We start from the raw sequence: 22,864 nt of genomic DNA on the forward strand, positions 1-22,864 counted from the left end.
GAAAATAGAATAGATCCCGTATAACAGAAGCACTAATCATGCATAGTATTAGATATGCTCGCTTATGTGTTTTTGGAAAGTAATAAATGAATGAATGGATAAATAAATAATTAATTAATTAGAGAGAGAGGGAGAGAAAGAGAAAAATATGTGGAGATTTATGACGTAAACTGGTACAACGAACACAGGTTCCGGCATGGTGGATTCGGGGTTGGAGGAGGGAGTTTAGATCGCGGCAGCAGTGAAGCGCTAGAGCGGCTCTATGAATGTTAAATTGTCGGGTAATGTGGATGTCGTAACCGGATTGGTGCACGTCGTGGACAGCTAGTAAAGTAAAACCAGTTTATTTTTTTAACATTCTCTTTTATTATGTTGGCTTTGTAGAAGCCAACATTCTGTTTTCCTATTTAAGCTTAGACAAAAATGTATAAAATTTAATGCGGCCTAGGGCTTTCGAGCCACATGCACCAAACTCGGATATGTTGTAGACCCTGGTCTGAAGTTTGTTGCTATTACTTTTCTAAGCGATCCGAGTACCGGTACTTCTGGTACCGGGTCTCAAAGTGGCCTTTTTTTCCATAGACTCCTATTATAAAATTTGGAGGTTTATAACTCAGCAATCTTTCGAACTATCTACACCAAACTCGGCCAACTGCTTTAGGGTGATACTCTGAACAAAGATTTAAATTGGTGTACCGTCTGGCCTTTTGGTTGTGCCGCAGCCCCGCCCCCAAAATATGCAAAATCAAAAAACTTTTTACAACATGGGCATGTGACATATCAAAACACTCAACACTCTGCCTCAGGAGTATTCGGATGACGTAACATGCTCGTCTCCACTTGTTTTGGCACCCTATCTTTCTGTCCACTTGCCTCCAAAAGTAACACTGACCCTTATGTCCACTCACCTCCAAAAAGCACCGGCCTTTGCGAATACTTGCACCGTCAAAGCCAACAGTGGATAGAGTCTTGTATAAACAGGCCAAATACACAGGAAAAGGAGATCAGGGTGGCAAAAAGGAACTGTTCCGAAAAGCTACGGATTCAGTTTTCCTCTAATGACTCAACTTCAGTGTGGAAAGGTCTGAGAGGCATTACCAACTACACGACACCATCCCCTGCACTGTGCAGGTTTGAAAAAGCCCAATTCATACCTCCTGTAACCTCTGACTCCGCCACACCTAAAATTCAGTTCAGTGAGGATGATTTGTGCCAGGTTTTTAGCTGGCCCCTATGTTCACACCGATCTTCAACAGGTCACTGGAGCTGTGTGAAGTCCCCTCATGCTTCAAAAGCTCCACCAACATTCCCGTCCCAAAGAAACCCAAAATTACCGGACTTAATGACTACAGACCTGTGGTTCTAACTTCTGTGGTCATGAAATCATTTGAAAGACTGGTTCTGGCTTATCTAAAGGACATCACTGGACCCTTACTGGAACCTCTGCAGTTTGCCTACAGAGCAAACAGGTCTGTGAATGATGCAGTCAATATGGGACTGCATTATGTTCTGCAGCATCTGGACAGACCAAGGACTTATGCGAGTATCCTGTTTGTGGACTTCAGCTCTGCCTTTAACACCATCAACCCATCACTCATCCAGCCCAAATTAACCCAGCTCTCCGTGCCCTTCTCTGTCTGTCAGTGGATCACCAGCTTTCTGGTCCCACACCATCTGCACTGGTGCCCCTCAGGGTTGTTTCCTCTCCCCACTGCTCTTCTCCCTGTACACAAATACCCATGTGTCAAGCTCCTGAAGTTTTCAGATGACACCACACTGATCGGCCTCATCCAGGAGGGTGACGAGTCTGCTTACAGATTGGATTTTGAACAGCTGGCTGTCTGGTGCAGCCTTAACAACCTGGAGCTGAACACGCTCAAGACGCTCAAGTAGCTGGTACAATTTCTGGATTCCTCTGGATGGGTAGAAAAAGTGAAGCTGTGGAGAGGAATTAGTGTAGCTGCAGTTCATAATATTAGCAAGCACTAGATGATAACTTGCATTTCATCAGATGTATTAGAGCACAAGGTGCATTTCATCAGATGTATTAGAGCATAATTATGGGAATTATTAAGTGTACGCCTGAATAAAAAGAAGTTTTTAAACTACATTTAAACTTGGAAAGTGTGTCTGAGCCCCGAACGCTGTCAGGAAGACTATTCCAAAGTTTGGGAGCTAAATATGAAAATGCCTTAGCACCTTTTAGTAAATTTTGATATTGATATTGGGAACTACCAGAAGTCCTGAGTTTTGTGATCTCAGAGAGCGTGAAGGATTGTAACGTGATAGAAGACTAGTTAGATACATAGGAGCTAAACCATTAAGAGCCTTGTACGTAAGTAGCAGCAGTTTGTAATCAATTCTAAACTTAACAGGTAGTCAGTGTAGAGATGATAAAATTGGGGTTATATGGTCATATTTTGATCTTGTCCTGGTAAGAACTCTGGCAGCTGCTTTTTGGATGAACTGTAGCATGAAATATATTAAATAAATATATTAAATAAATATATATAACCATTCTATTAAAGATTCTATTACATAACTATTCTATTAAAACTATTGGACAACCACCTAGTAATACATTACAATAGTCTAGTCTAGAGGTCATGAATGCATGAACTAGCTTCTCAGCATCAGATACAGATAGGATGTTTCTTAGCCTGACAATATTTCAAAGGTGGAAAAAGGCCGTTTTTGTAATATGGGTGATATGATTTTCAAAAGACAAATGAGTTATTAATGTTGCTGGAGCTAATTAGTTAATCAATTTAGAGTTAATGCTGAGCTGTATTGTGCTTTTTTCTGCATTATCATTTAACGTTGGTGTGAAAACGCTAATGATGTGGGTTTTTTACTCATCACTTTTGATACAAAGTGTATACCATAGATGCCACATGGGTATTTTTGACGATCTGTTTTGGAATCAAATGAGGAATTTTTTAATGGTTTATTCAGAGAATTTCCCATAAATAAGATATTGTGTCTTAATTAATTCAAAATATTAATAGATATGTAGATGATTAAAGATTTTTTGCTTTCTTTCTCCTCCATGGTTTGCTTGGATTTGGGCGGTCTGTTTCAGAGGAGAGAGAACTGGCTGAGCTGCCCTCTGTCGTACCCTTCATGAGCATAGAAGAGGTATAGAAGTCCATTTCCCATGTGTTGGTGTACCAATTTATTTAATGATTGAATTTGACCATTAGAAAATACTTCCTGCACAATGAGGTCTCCTAACGCTGCCTCTTGGTTCACTTCCTGTTAGAGGAAAAATGATTGCTTATGGAAGAGATGACAACAAATCTTTACCCTCTGGTACTTTCTGTCTCTTTCAGATCTTCAAGAAGCTGAGCAATGAAGATGATATGGACGTTCTTAAGTTTCACAATGGTTTCAGTAACTTCTGGAAGTTGAGTAACTACATCTACAGGGATGCATATAAAAAAACGGAGAATGGTATGATCACTGCTACAGGCAGGGGACACTGTTTCAGGCGGGGGGCACTGATTCAGGCGGGGTACACTGTTACAGGCGGGGGACACTGTTACAGGCGGGGGACACCGGTGCAGTTGGGGACTCTGGTACACAATATGGATGTGGATACTGATACTGATAGGAATACGGATATAGTTACTGGTATAGATACTGATACAAATAATGTTACTAATACTGGTAGGGATACTGCTACAGTAACTCACTTGGTATGAATTAATGTGAAATGCTAAGGTTTCCCATGTTTACATAGTGGCTACACAGTAAATTTGCCACAGTAAAATTTACTCAAATTGAAGAAAGTTTTACTCTATTCCATATAACATTTGGTCATAGGGAGTTCCATTGTGTTGGTGCAATGACAGATGACACATGCACCAACAATGTAGCAGTGGTCCAATTAACTAGGGTAATGCACCATAAAATGATGCTTTGGCAACAATTTCTTATCAGGGAACAAATGCTTAAACAAACTGTGGTGCTCTGCAACAGTGTTGTAATGTAACGGTGTACAAATACTTCGTTATGGTACTTAAGTAGAAATTTCACGTATCTGTACTTTACTTCACTATTTAAATTTATGTCAACTTTTACTCCACTACATTTCCTAGATAAAATGTATACTTTTACTCCGTTATATTTCCACTAAGCATCTTCGTTACTACAAAATAAAATCAGAAGAAATGTGTGTGACCGCAATAAGGGAGGTTTGGTGAATCACTGCTCCTAGATTGCATTATGCACGCTCCGCACGGTTGATTTCAGCGTTATGTTGTCAAAGGAGCAGTGGTGGAGCCAGAGGGGTGTCTGGGGTGGCACTGAACACCCCTGACATCTGATTGGCCACCCCAGGTGCCACCCTGAATTTTTATTTGATAGCATTGGAAGTTTGATGCTGATTGACATCTCATTTCATGGTTGCGGCGCCGCTCAACATTTCAAATCCATCAATCAATGACAAGAAAGAGTTGAGAGCTAGAGAATACTGTAACAGTCTAATACTGAAACATCAAGTTTCGGTAAGTTTTGAGATTAAACATCAGGATTTAGTTTTCCAGAAAAATATTTTGAAAGTTACGTCGCTATATAAATTGACGTTAGACGCTATTAACAGATTAATCATACAAGATAGATCGGTTCGTTCCCCAGTTCAGCCAGTTACACATATATACAATGCAGTGTCTGTGTGTAAGTCTTTAACTGTTTAGCTAATATGAGGTAACTAGTTTTACAGCTGTCAGTGTTTGTGGTAGAGCGGCCTTACGGGTTCGCCTTCTACCCAAATGATGGCAATACTCGCTGTGATGTTTAGTGTAAAGTGGTGTTTATTTACAGTGTGCTCAAGTGCAAAGTCCAAAACATTTACAACTCCACAGAAAAGTGGAAAAATAAAGAAAACCAAAGAAAAGCTGAGAAAACTATGTACAAGCATACAGCACCTACAATTGTGCATTTACTTGACTCGCTTCCAATTCCAAAACTCCACTTCCCACTTCACACACTCCAAACACTCCAACCACTCCACTTCGAACTGAAGTGGGAGACTGGTTTTTAAAGGGTAAACCCCTCCCCCTGGACTCAACCATTTTTACCCAGCCATAGAAAGGAGTTATAACATTATATACAAATAACAAACATAATAACAATAATAATAACAATAATAACAGCAATAATGATAACAATACCAATAATAATAATAATAGTAATCGCAAACAAAAATGTTCCATCAAAATAAACTCGCCGACTTCCGGTTTTACTGCGCATGTGCGGCGCAGCGCTGGCGCTTTAAAGCCAGCCGCTATCCAGCGTTCCGGTTGGCTGCTATCCAAACCCACCCGGAAGACCGAGACAACAAACAGGCGAGTTTCTAAAACTTAACCCCAGAAAAGGAAACCTATACATAGGTATTTAAAGACAAATAAAGAATTACAAAGTGTGTGTGAGTGTGTGTGCGCGCGCTTATTGTCCGGAATGAAAGAATGAAGTGAGTGTGTGTGCGGCATGTATGCGAGCGAGCGGCGTGCTAACTGGCGTGTGTGTGCACCCACAGCACTGTAGCGAGAAACGGAGGAGAAGTGAATGTGTAGTGGGGTATGTAGTGCCTTGCTGACGATAGGGACAGTTCACTCTGTCACAGTGTTTAATGTTAAACTATGTATCTGGTAATGTTACTCAAAAGATTACTGCAATTGCAGACAGCCTGTTATCTATCATAAAGGTGATTAAAGTAGTCATTTATGCTGACAGTTGATTTTAAAGTGCCATTATTATAGTAGGATTTGTAGTTAAAGTTGAGTTTGAATTAAAAAAAAATCTATTTGATGCTTAAAGGTATTATATCCATGTGTCATATTTTTACATAGGGTCAATAAAAAAATGAAACGAAAGGCAGCGATATCAGACTTCTTTTTAGAGAAGCCCACCCCCCCAGCCCCTGCATCACCACAGAACCCCAGAACAGCTTCCTGCCTGATGCTAGTAGTCAGACTTCACAAGAACCACCATCAGGTTTGAGAACCCACCAGGCAGTCAGTCAGTTAGTCAGTCACATGTCCAGGTCAGAATTTAAGTTTGATTAGGTGTGACATTAACAAGATAAAATTATAACATATAAATTATAAAATAGATTGAGAGATATATTCAACCTCTAATGAGCAATTATGGGATTCATCCGTGCTCCTTGTTAGGGTAATTTGCGTCATAGTCTGTGGACCCCCTAAAGTTGCCTTGGCCACCCCCTGGCCACCCCATTTGCAAGAAATGTTTCTGTACAATTAAATGAAAGATTCTTCCTACCGGATAAAGTGCCTTTTATGCCTACCGAAAATCACTGAAATTTTAATTTGTACTTTTACTTCAAATACTTCATTCATTCATTTTCTACCGCTTATCCGAACTGTCACGGGGAGCCTGTGCCTATCTCCGGCGTCATCGGGCTTCAAGGCAGGATACACCCTGGACGGAGTGCCAACCCATCACAGGGCACACACAAACACTCTCATTCACTCACGCAATCACACACTACGGACAACTCCCCCCACTTCAAATACTTAAGTACATTAAATATCAGAAAATGACTTTTGATACTTAAGTACAGTAAATATCAGATACTTTAAGACTTTTACTTGAGTAATATTCTAAAAGGTAAATTTCACCAGTCTTTTTCTAGTACAGTACTTGTAGAAAGTATTGCTTTCTAGTACTTTATACAACACTGCTCTGCAATCAGATGTTTCAAATAAATGGTAATACCAGTGGAAATAACCTAAGAAAACACTATACTGACTATCTGAAGCAATAAAATGAACAAATACCAGTGCTGATCATTAGGGCACACAATATCTCCAAAAATAATGGGTAGATAACGCAGTAAACAACAGCTCTGAGTGGCATTTAAGCCCATGTCATTGGAGCCCTCTCTTAATTCTACACCAGGAGGTTTGTTGTTTTGTTCTATAAAGCCATAGTTAAAACTCTGAATTCTTCTGTGCACTTCTGCTGATGTGGTTTAGTTGCCAATCAGATGCTGAATGAGTAATTTCATCTCATATTGCAACCCCCTCTAATATATCATGCATAATATCAACTGAAAAATTTGCAGTGGTGTGAAAATATTGCAAAGAATTTAAAAGGCAAGACCTTTTTACTCCCATTACATAAGGAAGACTGAGATTGCTCTGCATTCTCTGGCATAGTCTGCATGACGTTCCAAAGTTCCAGTTGTTCTGTTATATCTTGTAGAAAATCTTGCTCGGAGAACATATTGAACAGGATCATTTTTTCCGCATTTCTCTGAAAAGTACTGCATTCTCTTACTCTCAATGTTCATTTCCACAAAAGGATTTAGCATTTTATTAAAACACTGGTCAATTTGTGACTCACCAATACTTTTTATGGGCTCCTCTAAATATAAGCTGTTTTTCACAGATTCTCGAGTTTCACTATGAATGTCTCCAATCACTTCTTCTAAAGCACTAACAACATAGTTAAAAGATGTCTCTGCGACACCAGCAACTTTAGGTTCAGCTACCACTGTTGCACAATTGTCTACTATATTTGTTTTTAGGGGTACAGACTCTGTTTTAATTTGTGTTTGGTAAATCACCTACATCCCCTAATAAAATTGAGTTGGCAGTGGATGAGGTTTCACCGTAATCGAGGCATGACCTGTCAATTGCACAGCATTTACTGAGATGCTTTCGTAATCCAGAAAAGCTATGGTAAACATGTGAACAACCCCTTTGAGCACATTTAACTTAAGTCTTTTCCCTGAACAAAGGCCATGGACTAACTTATAGTGCCATATAAGGGAATTGGCATCGGCATGCCCCCTTTTACAAATGAAACAAATCACCTTTTTACTGGAGGATTCTAGCTCTCAACTCAGCCACTCTGGGATTCACCCTAGTTACTTCAACATCTAGATCATAAACAGTGGTTTGCAGAAAGATATACACATTGGTCAATTGCTGACAGTATGAGGTGCCAAAGAAAAAGTGAGCTTTGAAAAACTCCAACACAGGCTAATGAATTAGAGGCCTTGCATGGTAGAGCATGTTGGTCAATTACAATAAACCAACTCTGGATCCTACTTTTCTTTGGTCCAACAGCAAGTAGATACGGCTGGAGACTTTCTCCAATTCCATCCAGGTGCCCTTGGATACTGGTACCAGTCTGTGAAAAAATTAAAATATATTAGAGCCAATGTGGCCTAACAGTTAAAGTCAATATGCAGCATGAATAAAGATGCATTGATGTCTTTCACTAAAGTTTCTGTACATACAGCCAAGAGATTCCAATAGATTGTTACTAAGTATGTGTGAAGTAGAAAAGAATAACAGAATTTGGAGGACAGATGATCTTTAAGTCCCTGTCTGAGAAATAAGCAAGTTCAAGGTCACACAGTAAAGGAACAGTATAAAATACTGTCAATTGATCTGCTCCATTCACCTTGATGAATTTCACAAGACTATCACATGGTTGTATAGCTGATATTTTTCCCGGTCTTTTGCGGCCTTAACTTGAAGGTGGCAAAAGGTGAAGCAGAATCAGAATTGACGACATGTCGCTGTCGCAACCTGGAGACATGGAAAAAAAAATGATTTCTTTTATATGCTTGCAAGTTTGGTTTTTAGCTAGAAGGTGTTGAACATACCATCCTACTCAGTTTCACTTGACTAAACATTACTTGGAAGATGAGCCTGTATAAATACATTAACTAGTATTAACAGTATTGACTAATATTATGAACAGTCTTGACTACAGATGTATGCTGTCATACAGATAAACTGTATCTACAAGACATAAACCATGCTTTTGTTATTCAGAGCCCCAAAATAAAACTATTTCAGATTGTAAATCTGCAACTCCTGTATGTGGCCCTTGTGCACAAAAGGGTAGATCAGGGTAGAAATATTAGAGCAACAAGTGATTTTTATACAGTTTACCCATTACAAGTCGGTATGAAACATACATGTCTAATAGGTAAAGTTGTGACCACATTTGAAACTTTTGCCAGGAATGCTTAATTTAATCTTAGTTAACTTAATCTATAGCACAATATAGTTACCGTCAACTTCATTGGCTTCAGCAGTTTGGATGAGGTCTTGGAGCTCACAAGTCTGTGTGAGGCCACGGCTCTGGGCAATAATCTTTGGTTTTATGCTGGTGGACCACTTCTCCAACAACTTTGCAGAGGTTGCATCACCAAATAGAAGTCTAAAATCTTGATCAATCTGCCAAAGATAATAAAAGTCAGTACCACAGTAGGAACTAAGTTTGTTTATGTATATAAACTTGATTTTATATATTTATACTTCTCACATACCAAGACTGGTATATCCAATTGTGGGAAAATTGATAGAATATCAGTTGACTCTTTAGGGTAGTGAAGCAGCTTCTGGCGATAGGCCAGTGTTAACCTCATCTTTTTCTTTACCACTGCCTTGTCAGCTGTGTGCTTCATCAGGGCAATTGCTTCCTGACACTGAAGTTCATCATTTAACAAAATATCTCCTTTGCAGGGATACCTTTCATCAGTTGGCCCACCTGAAATTGTTTAAGACAATATGAAAACCACATTTGTAATTCTTTTTATTTTTAAAGCACAACACGTTAACATCAAAGAAGATAAATTAAAAATAAAATAATAACATGCAAAACATTAATATATATCCCAGAATGACATTTAAATTTTCCAACCGTTAGAGATTATGAAAAACATGTTCACATTCAAAAAGAAAAGCAATTATATTTTGTAACAGGTGACCTCATTCTCACTATAGAACAAAAGTATACTTCAAATACAAGTCACAAATGTTGCATATTCATTAAAAAAAAATAATAAAATGTTGATCAAGCCTTGTAGCCAAGCACTGATTAAACATCAAATCTTGCACCCACCTATTTGTGATTGCCGTGGGCGTTTCATCCGACCCTCCGATGCTTCTTTTTGCAGAGTTTTAAGTCTCCATGCCAAAAATCCACTTCCATCTACTGCATTGTAATAATGCCCCTATGACCAGAACAAACAGACCTAAAAGTTATACGTTTCTAGACTAAAAAAATAAATACCACTTCAATTATACTGTAAATAATATTTATTTTGCAAGATGCAGTAAATCCTCCTTCTATAAATCAAATAGATTGAGAGGCAACAGCTACTAACATAGCCATGTTTGCTCCTGGGGTCAGCCAAATTTGGGAAAAGGGAGATGATTCCCTTTGCATATTGTTCCTTCAAGTGTCGGGAAGGCTTTGTTCTACACACACAAACATAAACCAATTGCAACCCATAACATCAGAAACGATTTACAAGGTACTGTATAAACAACCTACCCATTTTCATTTGTCAAATGTGCTACCAAGATTTTCACCATGTCACGTCTTCGGCTATCTGACAGACTTTTAGTGCGAGCGTAATCACTTGCAATCTTTTCACCTCCAGGGCTGGTCTTTAGGATATTTTCGAGCATCTGAAAGAGGGGATGATATAATATTGAGCAAAGATGAGAAAATAACAACTGGCAACTGTATATAGTTCCAAATATCTTTAATATTTAAGTAATTCTATATAGATGTAATTCTGGGACAAGATTGGTGATCCTTACTTGAGCAAGATGTTTCTCTGCTTGATTTTTTTTTTAGGAGGACTTCTAATCAAAATTGCTGTGTCGTCAGCCTCTGATGTGCCTTCGGTATCTCCTACTGAGCTTAAGCTTAAAGAATCTTCAATATAAACCATACCTATAGTTTGATTAACCGTTCATACTATTTTATTTTTTTTACTATACAGCTATTGAGAATTAGTACAATAGACACATTAGTTTATGCAAAAATAAATTGGTAAATATTGGTGAAGATAAACGCAAAAATGGATAAATGGATAAGCATGTAAAACAATTTACCATCAAAACGTTCTTTGCCTGGGATCAAAATTTCTATGACACCAAGGTCTGGTCGTGTCAGCAGGTATTCAAATGCTTCCTCATCAACCTCTGTCTTTGAGTCATCAAAGACTTTCATATCCATTGTAGGAAGATCAAATTTCTTGCCAACTGAAGAATGACAATCCATTGCCAAATTAACAAAAACCAGCAATGCCAAAGGAAGTTAGTTATTTTATACCTCATAAGATACAACCATAAACTTTAGTTAATACTATTAAAATTTTTAGAAGGGAAAGTATTAATGATATTAACAATGTTAAAGTTTCTCGTTTACGACATTCCAAAAACGTTTGAAACATAAAAGGTTTTGAAGAAAAAGTATATTTTTTGCTATCTTTGAACTTCACTCTGACAACGTTGTTGGTTCGCATCCTGAAGGAAGCAAAAAGACGAACACAAGGCAATAATACCCACTGTCAGATGAAGATGGCATTCAACATGAATAATTTTTTCTTCACTGGTGTGTTTTTAATTTGTAATAACTGTTCAACAGTTTATTCATGGTGCTAGCATGCTAGCCATATTCAGACCATTTTTCTCATGGAGGTCTGAAAATATAATCCAATGGCCCATCAGTGATAAAACTCATGCATTCAGATGGTGATTTATTCACGATTTAGGAGTGGGTTTTGTACGAATAAACGTGTACATATCAATGCACCAACCAAGGTCAGTGCACGGTGTTCCACAATAATGGTGAAATCGCACATTTGCTGAGGAGTATGCAAATTCAGTGTGATCGCCAACACTCGCAAAAAAATATTCTTTAATCAATGATCAAAAGCCCAACAACGAGCTTGTGAATGAAAGGGTACAACATTCTGGATTCAGATGACAAAAAAAAACGAATAGCCCCTGTAAATATTGATAATATCTTACTTTACCGTGAGAAATTAGAGTCCAAATAGGGCTAATGCACATAAAATGGCCTCCAGCAATCCAGTTAAGGCTGTTATCTCTTTACCGAGTCAAGTACATGTGGTGCACAACTCGATCCTCGCCACAATAATTTAGCTTACAAACATTTAATAAACAGTTTGCAATTTCACCGGTGTCGTTTAACGTTCATTACATTTGTAATCTATATATTAACTATTTGCTTTCAGAATTAGTCAGACTTCTAAATTAAGCAAAGTTCTAAAATTAAATTCGATCTGGATATTGATATGAGCTCAAAACAGAGGCTCAAAACTAAAATAAATAATTAAGTCTTAAAAATGTAGTTACTTACATCTACAGTAGTAGAAATGCACCTTCTCTTCTGATTCCACAAGCTGCAACGCTGGATGACCGTGTACAGTAATGGCAAATAAATTAAACTTTGTGAGGAGACAATGGGGAGGAGTCACAGTTACTCTAATTTTGCTCTCACTCTACTCACACATTTTACTCTGTACACTCAAAATAGAGCAAAAACTACTATTTTTGAGGAAAAGAATATTGTCTCTGGAAAAATTACTCTGCCATTTTTCCTGTGTATGTAAAAAGTGTACTCATGTGGGGTTATAAACTAAAGCTACTTGAATTGTTCTGTATGATCTTCAGTGAGTTGATGAATTTAAATGACGTGTGTTGGTTGTGATATTGGACTACTTATTGGAAGGTCATGAGTTCCAACCCCAGCTCTGCTGAGCTGGCACTGCTGGGATCTTGAGCAAGGCCCTAACTGCTCACTGGAATAAATGAGTTAAATATAAGTCACTCTGGATAAGGATGTCTGTGTCGCTGTCCGTAGACTTCTTGTCTCTCTTAGCGTATCCTTCTTGTACTGATATCCACATGTTGGCTTTTATGCTTGAGATTTTTCATTAGGTAACTGGTAGAGCTATGTGATAAGATGATATTGAGATTGTAACACATTACTTTGCATTTTGAGCAAAATGTTTCTATTATGGGGGGCACGGTGGCTTAGTGGTTAGCACGTTCGCCTCACACCTCCAGGGTCGGGGTTCGATTCCCGCCTCCACCTTGTGTGTGTGGAGTTTGCATGTTCTCCCCGTGTCTCGGGGGTTTCCTCCGGGTACTCCGGTTTCCTCCCCCGGTCCAAAGACATGCATGGTAGGTTGATTGGCATCTCTGGAAAATTGTCCCTAGTGTGTGAAGTCTGTCCATCTGTCCATCCATTCATTTATCTCTCTATCTTTTGACAGGTCACAGTTTGACAGTTTTGACAGGTCACAGACAGTTTGCAGTCATCTTTGCTTTGATTATTAATTGTTTATCCAGATTGTTTTATTTCATCAGTACAGTCACTCGTTTTGAGATATCAGGTCATATATTCAGAGTAAATTAACATGCTATCAAACTGATCCCCAACACCACAGTGGATCACTATCACTTCAGCCCTAATAAGCACAGCTCTGAGAGGGGCTGAGTGAGTTTGAGGCCCGAGTGGATTGAGTGAGTGTGTATTAGCCTAATAGCCTGTTTGTGTGTGTGTCTGGTGTGAAAACTCCCCAATAAGTGTCTTGTTCAATTCTCTTAAAACTTTAATTAGCCTAAGGCAGGTCACACCTGGTCCCCTGTTTTGTCATTTCTCTAAATGGACATTTGCTTTGTTGATGAACGGCAAGCGCATTGACCAAGCCGTGCTACAGTATAACTCTCTCTCCGAGATTGGCCAGCTGAGGACATTTTTTAATGGTTTATTCAGAGAATTTCCTATAAATAAGATCTTGTCTTAATTAATGGAAAATATTAATAGATACGTTGATGATTAAATAAAGATTTTTTGCTTTCTTTCTCCTCCATGGTTTGCTTTGATTTGCACGGTATGTTTCAGAGGAAAGACACCTGGCCATCCTCAATGAGCTGTTCTTTGTCGTACCCTTCGAGGAGAGAGTGAAGGTATAGAAATCTATTTCCCATGTGTTGGTGTACCAATTTATTTAATAATCGAATTTGACCTTTAGAAAATACTTCCTGCACAATGAGGTCTTCTAACACTGCCTCTTGGTTCACTTTCTGTTAGAGGAAAAATGCTTTATGCAGGAGATGACAACAAATCTTTACTCTCTGGTACTCTCTGTCTCTTGCAGATGTTTCAGAGGCTGATCTATACTGATAAACGGGATGTACAATGGCGCAACTCTTTCATCAACATCACCATCCGGATGAACTACATCTACGAGGACGCATATGACAAACTGTCTCCAGAGAACGGTACGATCAAACACGGCTCTAACAGACTGCTTCAGTGCACTGTTGCTATAAAAATGATCAATTTTATTACTTACTTCTTTAGATGACCTGGAAGATATGTATAACAAAAGCAGTGGATTAAGCCATAGCTTTAGTAGAAGTGTCTTTGGGAATTCTCTATTTAAAATTCTGTCCTTGTTTGTGTTAGGATGCACCTCTTCCCAGTTATTTTATCTTAACGTTCGAGACCTTGGGATAAAAAAAAAAAAAAAAACGAATCTTTTCTAAAGTACCTTTACTCTCTTGTACTTTGGGAAAAACTTGCTCATATTCTTACACACTCGCAGTGATAGACCTTTGGCAGGAAATTTTGCGGTGACCCCGTTGCCTTGCCTAATGAGCATAAAATCTCCTGCTCCTGGTTTCAGAGCCTAATCTAAAGAAGCGTATCCGGGTGAAGCTGCTTAACGATCATGGCCAGGAGGAAGTCAAAGTTGTCAGAGGGGCGATATGCTGCGAGTTTTTCAGCGAGCTGCTCAAGTCAGGTTTCAATCCCAACCAGGGCTTTTTCAGGACCACCGATGAGGGTCTGCTGTACCCGAGCCCAGCGGCTGAGATGCTCATCGGAAAGAGCTTCACGCGCCACTACTACTTCCTGGGCCGGATACTGGGCAAGGTTCGTATGTGGGAGGGGAATTGGATTGGATTAATTCAGAAAACCGATAGGTTTTATGCATTTTGCATAGGAGCTCTGCATTTTAACATCAGCATATGACATTCTCCATCCTGTCCTATAGAGGGCATCAAAGAGAGAAATGTGGTATCAATATTTCTATATTTTTTATTGATATTTCCATGCCATGCTTGACACCAGGAGTACCTTCTCTTTGATTGAAGGATCTTGTTGGAGGCAGTTTGAATCTAAACAGAAATGGAAAAAAAGGGGAAGTCGTAGCCCAATGGTTAGAAAGTTTGTGGGTTCGAGTCTCGGGCAGGCCACAACTGAGGTGCCCTTGAGCAAGGCGACATCCCTACTGCTCCCCGGGTGCCGCAGCATAAATAAATGGCTGCCCACTGCTGTGTGTGTGTGTGTGTGTGTGTGTGTGTGTGTGTGTGTGTGTGTGTGTGTGTGTGTATATGTGTGTATATGTGTGTATATGTGTGTATATGTGTGTATATGTGTGTATATGTGTGTGTGTGTGTGTGTGTGTGTGTGTGTGTGTGTGTGCTTTGAATTGGTTAAATGCAGAGAACGAATTCTGAGTATGGGTCACCATACTTGTCCATTTGCTAGCAAAAGTGACATATGGCTAAGTTCAGACTGTGTTAGGACATTCAGATTGGGAGTGGGAGGTGTTTGGACATGGGGTCTCCTGGTATGTGATGAAGGATTCTGATCTGACATTTCCTCTAATTCTGGGAATGTTTTTTGGATTTCTCTAGATCACAGTATATCCTACCCACAGTTGCACATGGAAAAGATCAGGTTTATCCATTTGTTACCAAAGAAGTAATTTGCCTTCCTCACCTAAACTTTTATCTTGCTGTACCGCTTCCTCCCAACATCATGGAGACAAACGTGTATATCCATAAACTTGTGCAAGTGGCTGACACCACCAATGAGTACTGGTGCCTTTCTTTGGCACCAGAACTAGAGGAGAGGTCCAAGGAGAGACAGAAGGGCTAATACCTTTGCCCAGCATCTCTTTTACTTCACCATCTATAATCAGTTATGTTTCTCTCTAACATGAAAGATAAAATCTTTACTTCTATATACAATTTCTCTCTTTGCCATCTGAACATTGTGATATACTTTCTGTCTGTAATTGTTCATTTTTGTTGCAAGTAATTAGATTCGTCATTCACAAAACTGCACTGGGTTTCCTTAATATAATAATTGTGTGTTATCATTCAGCGATTCAATATGTACTTGATGTTTTCATATCTTTATGGGGACTCAATAATTTATAACACAATCTACTGCAAAAAGTGACTCTCTTATGTAGCTTAATGTCTGATATGAAGGGAATACCATTATAGTTATATGACATTATATGACTGGTGGGCCCATCTCATTTTTTTGTTTTTTGGTTCACGTTTGGTGCATCCAAACACACCTTCTGGTGCAGGAACTGAACAGGTTTTCTCACCTTTGCTGATGGTCATGGCTTAAACCAATATTTTTTCATTACTCTCTAAATATATTCTAATCTTCCAACACCTTTAACATTAGACATGTATATAGTGAACCCCAGTTAACAGCATGATGCAGTGTGCTTTATTCTTTACAGATACGGTTCTAGGTACAGTAGGTTTAATCCTAGAGAGCCATTAAGACGCATCAAAAAAGTTGACAGGAAGCCGAAGGTCATGACAGTGTTGAGGTCAATGATATTTGAGATCCGTCTGGATGACCAAGACTGAGAGATAATCAGCCATAACTTCAGGCCCAATCTAAGTGAAACATAATATGAGTGTCTGTTATTAACTCCCAGAGCAGAACAAGACAAAAAAAAAAAAAAATTAGAAGAAATGGATTTCAGATATTGACTTTATGACAAGGCCCACAATCGTGATATTAAACTATAACAGGGGTTTTGTGTAGAAAAGCCACTGTATCCTGTATAAGCTGAGTTTTAGCAGATGGTCTTGTTTTGTAAACATGAACCAGCTTGGCTTCAGCCAATCACATGCATTTATGTGAATTGTTTAGCAGAAGGCAGCTCATCAGACAACCTAGCTATTGGGCTAGCTACAATATAGCTACAAGTCAAGCTATGACCTATCTACAGGGCTAGATATAGGGCAAGCTACAACATAGCTACAGGGCTGGCTATGACCTAGCTACAGGGAAAGCTGCATGACTAGTTATTATTTAGTTACATGGCTAGCTACAACCTTGCCTTATGTCTGGCTACTGGGCTAGCTGCATGGCTTTCCCCTTTCTGGTCTGATTAGAGACAAGACAACATGGCATGTTTTTTGGGGGAAAAAAAAGTTGACGAAAACATGATGAATGTTTTAAGATGAATAGAGAGAACAATATGCATTTATTCTGCCTACATTAAAAAAAATCTTTTAAAAGTCAAATATGTTAATGTGAATCAAAACCCAGCTGCTTAGATCTCATTTATTGGGAGAAACTAATGCTTAAGGGAAAAGAGTTAAAAGGTGGCTGTAATTAGCTGTTGTTGAATCTTCCTGGTGTGCAGTTTACAGTGCTAGCCACCTGCTCGTTTTAGTTAGTAGAGCGTGCATCAGGCTAGTGTTGTGTGGTTGGATTATTAAGCTGTGGTGTGAGACTGCAGTAATAAAGGCAGTGTTTGATTAGTGTGGAGTTGATGCAGTGTTGTATTGACCAGCTCTTCTGGCTTTTATCAATTCAAGTTTATTTGTATAGTGCTTTTTACATTTGACATTGTCTCAAAGCAGCATTATAGAACATAAATGTACAACAAAGGTTAACCCTCTGGAGTCGATGAACGCGTACAGTATACGCATTTTGTGGCATAATCTCCGGTTAAGGCCGAAAAGAACTTAAATTACAGTTTCAGTTTCGATCGTACGGATAAGAGCAATACATCAATTGAATCTGTAAAGGGTCTACTTTTATTTGTATACACACATAATAACAACAAAACACTGTGCTTTTGTAGAATAAAGAAAATAAACAGAGTGCGTTCTCTGCCATCTCGGTCTTGGTCACCACTCTTCACAGACACATAAATAAAACATGAATCTTCGCGAATACTTGCCTCAAATACAAGATAAATATATGCATAGAAAGCTTGAAATGTCTACTTTTAAATAAACAAATTCAAGTAAAAAACAAATAATCTATTTTTATGTAATCCGTAAGAAAGTAAGGAGTGGTCCGCTTTCTCCTGTTTTGCCTAATTATAGCTAATGTGTTCCCGCCTCCCTCTGAGCGCGCTGTTCATATAGAAATGAACTGACGTGATTCAGGTAATCACGAACACGCCCCCAAGAAATGGCATAAAACGTCAATCTTCATCATAGAATTACTTACTTTTTCTGCGCGTTTACATGACATGCTACACGGGTGAAGAAGCACTTTAGATGATCCTGGACAGCGACGAAGATGCTACTTTCTCCTCAGAGGAAAAACATGACTCGGATGACAAATGTTTGCATTTTGAAGAACGTCTGGACCCAGCGGAAGATATAATTCCTGACGAGTAAGCCATTTATTATTACCTTCATGATTTAAAATGTTGCTCAGCTATAGCATATTTTATATCTAAATTTGGATGTTTCCAAACAGGCTATTGTCAGACTAAAATCAGCTTTTCAATATAAAGTAAAATTGGTAAAATGAAATATATCATTACCGGCCAGTTATATTTTTGAATGTTGTACAAAGCGCGTATTTAACCATAAATAATAATATATAATGATGATATATAGCCTAAATTGCTATAGGCCGAAATTGTTCACCAACTTAGCTTTTGTTGCCGAATATCAGATGTGGTAAATGTCAGAAATGCGCTATACACGGCTATTGGCGTTCGCGTTTGTCCGAGGTGTAAATGTATCAGAAAGCTGTAAATGTCACCGATAAGTGGCCTATCAACAGACATATACGCGCATCCATTCTTATCAGTGATGCAATATATTATCAGTTATGAATCCTCTGGTAATTGCTAACAACAGTTTCAATGTTCATTTAGGACTATGGCTGCATCACCGGCACCTTGCACAAGAAGGGCATGCAAGCGTCCTGCTTTGAGTTCCCTGGAAAATCATACTGAGTAAGTGCACAGTAGTTGTACTTTTATTATGCCTATATGGTAACATGAAAAAAATAACACTTTGTTAATAAATGTTACTGCCTCACCTTTACCTGCATCAAAAAATACTTATTTTTATTTTTTATTTCAGATGTGAAAATAACAGTGCTAAAGAACCAGTGGCAAAGAGAGCTAAACCAATTAAGCATCCCACTTAGTCATCGAAAACAGAGGCTGATGTTGACATTGCTCCACAGGCTCTGAGATTCCTGCCCACACGGGAACCTGGACCACAGCTAAGACCATGTGATGCACATACTCCCATGAGTCTATTCAAAAAGTTTTCTGAAACTGCTGTGTCATCTCTGTGTCAAAACACAAATGCTCAGGCTGCCAGGGCATGTGCAAAGGGCTATAAATATAAATGGACAGACGTCAGCATCAGTGAACTGTACCGCTACATTGGGCTACTCTTCTACATGGCCATGGTGAAGTTGAGTTCCATCACAGACTACTGGCGCCAGGAAAATCTTTTCTCTGTTCCTTTTCCTGCCAAAATCATGTCAAGGGACAGATACTGTACCATTTCATGGAATCTGCACATGAGTCACCCAGATGCAGACCAGGACAATGACAGAAAGAGGGTCACAGCTGAACACGACCATCTTTTCAGGGTCAGACCCCTCATGGACACTATCCGGCTTGCATGTAAGGCCATCTATCATCCAAGAAAAAATTTGGCAGTGGATAAAAGAATGGTGGCATGCAAAGCAAACACAGGAATGACTCAGTACATGAAAGCCAAGCCAACAAGGTGGGGCTTCAAGTTGTTTGTTCTTGCGGACTCATCAAATGGATATACTGTAGATTTTGCTGTTTACACAGGAAAGAACAACTTTCCCACAGGCCATGGACTGTCGTATGACGCTGTGTCATCTCTGTTAGACCGTACAGTTTTGGGCTCTGGGTACCATGTATACATGGATAATTTTTACACTAGTCCCAAGCTCCTAAGAGACTTGTTTGCTTTGAAGTTTGGTGCATGTGGGACATACAGAGACAACAGGAAAGATTGCCCTCATTCGTGAAATGGATGGACACACGAGAGGTGTCAGTCTGTTCCACCATTCATGCTGCTTATACAGGAAACAATGTGCAGAGGAGGGTGAAAACACAAAATGGATGGAGAACAAAGAGTTTTCCATGTCCTGCACCTGTGACTGCCTACAACCAGCACATGAGGGGCATTGACCTGTCTGATGAGCTGTTACAGTATTACAGTACACAGCACAAAACAATGAAGAAAGCATTTGGACATTGGACACTTCTTGGACATTGCTGCCTCCAATGCTTTTATTGTACACAAAGAGCTTTATGGCACCATGAGCCACAAGGAGTTTATGGAAGAACTAATTGCAGAGCTCTGTGGTGTCACAGAAAATACCACCAAAACGGACCAGTGCTGACCATGTGCTTTTTCCAGGAGCTGAGCAGGCCTCAGATGCCACTACTGGTAGCCGGACCTGTGTGCTTTGTTCGCTTGTGTGTTCAGCTGAAAAGGAACTGTTTCCTAGAGTGGCACAAAGATGTATAACACTTCAACTGTATAACTGGGTACAATGTGACAGAGTAGGTTAGTGGGCTTCTACAAACCTTACACCTTTTTTTTATCTTGCACTCTTCCTGTTGACACTTTTTTTTGTTGCACAGTTTTGCACTGATTGTGTCTTCTGTGTTTATAAATAAACTACAAACAAAAAATATACACATTTATTTTGTCCTCACATTCTTTCTTGTAACTCCTCTCTGTCACACACCTGCCTGAAAGGCTCATTATGCAGCTCATTATGCGGGCCTTTGTCTTCTCAGGTGTGAATCACATTAATATTCATGATAGTTGACGCCTACTCGCATATGCCCTTTACAAACTTTCTGTGAGCGAGTAAACAAGATGATTTTCACATAATTTTGAAGCAAAAACTCTAGGCTACACGATCCAGTTCTCAAAAGTCCTATGAACCGATGTTCTGTATGTGTTTTATGGCCTTATTCAAGTGATTCAAAATGTTTCATTTTTCACTAACCATGCATAAACAATGTTTTCTCAAAAACACAATCATGTAAATACATGCTGCTCACATATTATTGTAGTCCAGTTCGTGCTGATTACAGTGATGTCTAATACTTCACCAGGCCCTAAAATACCCTCAGACTTCAGAGGGTTAATATAAAGAATAATAGAAAGATTAATAGAATACAAAATTCAAGATTAATATTAGATATATTTAAATGTGTATGGATTCATCCCCAATGAGCAAGTCTGAGGTAACTCAGACAGTAGTGGCAAGGAAAAACTCCCTAGAATGGAAGGAAGAAACCTTGAGAGGAACCAGACTCAGGGGGGAACCCATCCTCATATGGGTGACAGTGGAGGGTGTGGTTATAAATATACAATCTGACAAATGTTGTATTGATGTAAAAGACCACATGGAGTTCACACCTCGTTAGTTTTGCAGAGTCCAACTGGAGCTGTTAGATCTCTAGATGCCTCAGGATTCTCACAGAGTTGGCCTCATGTCAGTCTTCTTTGCAAGGAAGACAATCGGAGCTGGTACAATTTCTGGATGCCTCGGGATGGGTAGAAAGAGAGAAGCAGTGGAGACGTATTAACGTAGCTGCTGTTCATAATATTTGCAAGTCTGATGTAATAGTGCACAATATTATGGGATGTATTATTTGTATGCCTGACTAAAGAGATGAGTTTTTAATCTACATTTAAACTGGGAAAGTGTGTCTGAGCCCCGAACACTATCAGGAAGACCATTCCCAAGTTCGGGAGCTAAATACGACAGTGCTCTACCACTGGACAACCACCTAGTAATGCATTACAATAGACCAGTTTAGAGGTCCCTCTGCGTACTCTCCGATCCCGCCTGGCTGTTTTTTCAGCTTCGCCTGCGCCCTGTGAATTGGGTCCCGTGTCCGCCGAGGCGGCGCGGCGGCTTCGATCATGGGGTTCGCAGGTTGAGTAAGTGGAAGTGGAGCAAGAGACGAGTACTTCCCTTTCGCTTGCCCTCTCCCCTGATTCCGTCTCCCCTGACTTTTGGTTTCGGAAGCTTGCGCTGCGATTTCTCCCAACCCACAAGAGAGCATGCTGCTTTCCACGTCAGGCTCTGAGGAGCTCGATGCGGGTGGGGAGGGGCTTTCCCCCTCTGACCTGCCCGCCTAAAGCAGTGGCGTTCGAGTAGCTCCTTGATGTGGTGACATGCGCTCTGTCTGTTACATCTAGATTGGCCTGAAGAGGAAGTTAGTGTCCTCTGTTCTAAGCTAGACGACCGCTTTCTGACTTCAGGGCACAGGCCCCCTTCATGCAGGTGGCTGCCGTTTTTCCCAAACCTCCATGCCAAGGTGTCGAGGTCTTGGGGGAATCCATTTTCAGTGTGTCTTTTTTCTCCTGCCATGTTTGACTATTGAGCCATTGTAGGGCTTGAAAGTTGTGGGTATGGGGCGAAGCCTGTGATTGAAGAGACGCTTGCGGGCTATCTCTCACTCTTACATCGCCTGCATGGAGGAATCCTGCCCTTCCAACTAAGCCTTGTAGGACTGCTTCAGCCCTTGTGGGTAAGGCCTACAGGGCAGCAGGCCAAGCACGTGCAGTCCTGCACACCATGGAAGTTTTTAAGGCCTACCAGGCTGACATGCTGACAGAGCTTGATGGTGGCAAGGGGTTGGGACCTCAGGTGGTAGCTGAGCTCGGCTGAACAACCAACCTTGCACTCCATGCCACGAAGCAGAAGACCCACTCCATAGGCCATACATTGGCTGCGCTGGTTGCCACGGAGAGGTAAGATAGACAAGGATCTTTCTCATGGATGCCCCGATTTCACATCAGGGCTTGTTCGACGATGCAGTGAGTACAGTTGTTGACAGGCACCAGGAGGTGAAACGGCAGTCGGTGGCGTTCAGGGAGTTTCTCCCTCGCCGCAGGCCAACTTCCAGCCGCACTCATGGCAGTAAAAAGGGTTAGTGGGGCCC

General features: G+C 40.0%; 1 protein-coding gene across 1 annotated transcript in view; it reads left to right on the forward strand.

Moving 5' to 3' along the window:
* The window catches only part of LOC132842455 (ubiquitin-protein ligase E3C-like), a 64,966-nt gene that overhangs the window by 19,075 nt on the left and 23,027 nt on the right, over positions 1-22,864 (forward strand). Inside the window, exons 16-21 of the mRNA XM_060865128.1 lie at positions 1,074-1,216; positions 3,333-3,514; positions 5,281-5,393; positions 13,720-13,784; positions 13,976-14,099; positions 14,507-14,754. Of these exons, the coding sequence (XP_060721111.1) occupies positions 1,074-1,216; positions 3,333-3,514; positions 5,281-5,393; positions 13,720-13,784; positions 13,976-14,099; positions 14,507-14,754 (875 nt within the window). The remainder of the gene's footprint in view (positions 1-1,073; positions 1,217-3,332; positions 3,515-5,280; positions 5,394-13,719; positions 13,785-13,975; positions 14,100-14,506; positions 14,755-22,864) is intronic.

Source organism: Tachysurus vachellii, chromosome 3, assembly GCF_030014155.1.
Source record: "Tachysurus vachellii isolate PV-2020 chromosome 3, HZAU_Pvac_v1, whole genome shotgun sequence".
Lineage (NCBI taxonomy): Eukaryota > Metazoa > Chordata > Actinopteri > Siluriformes > Bagridae > Tachysurus > Tachysurus vachellii.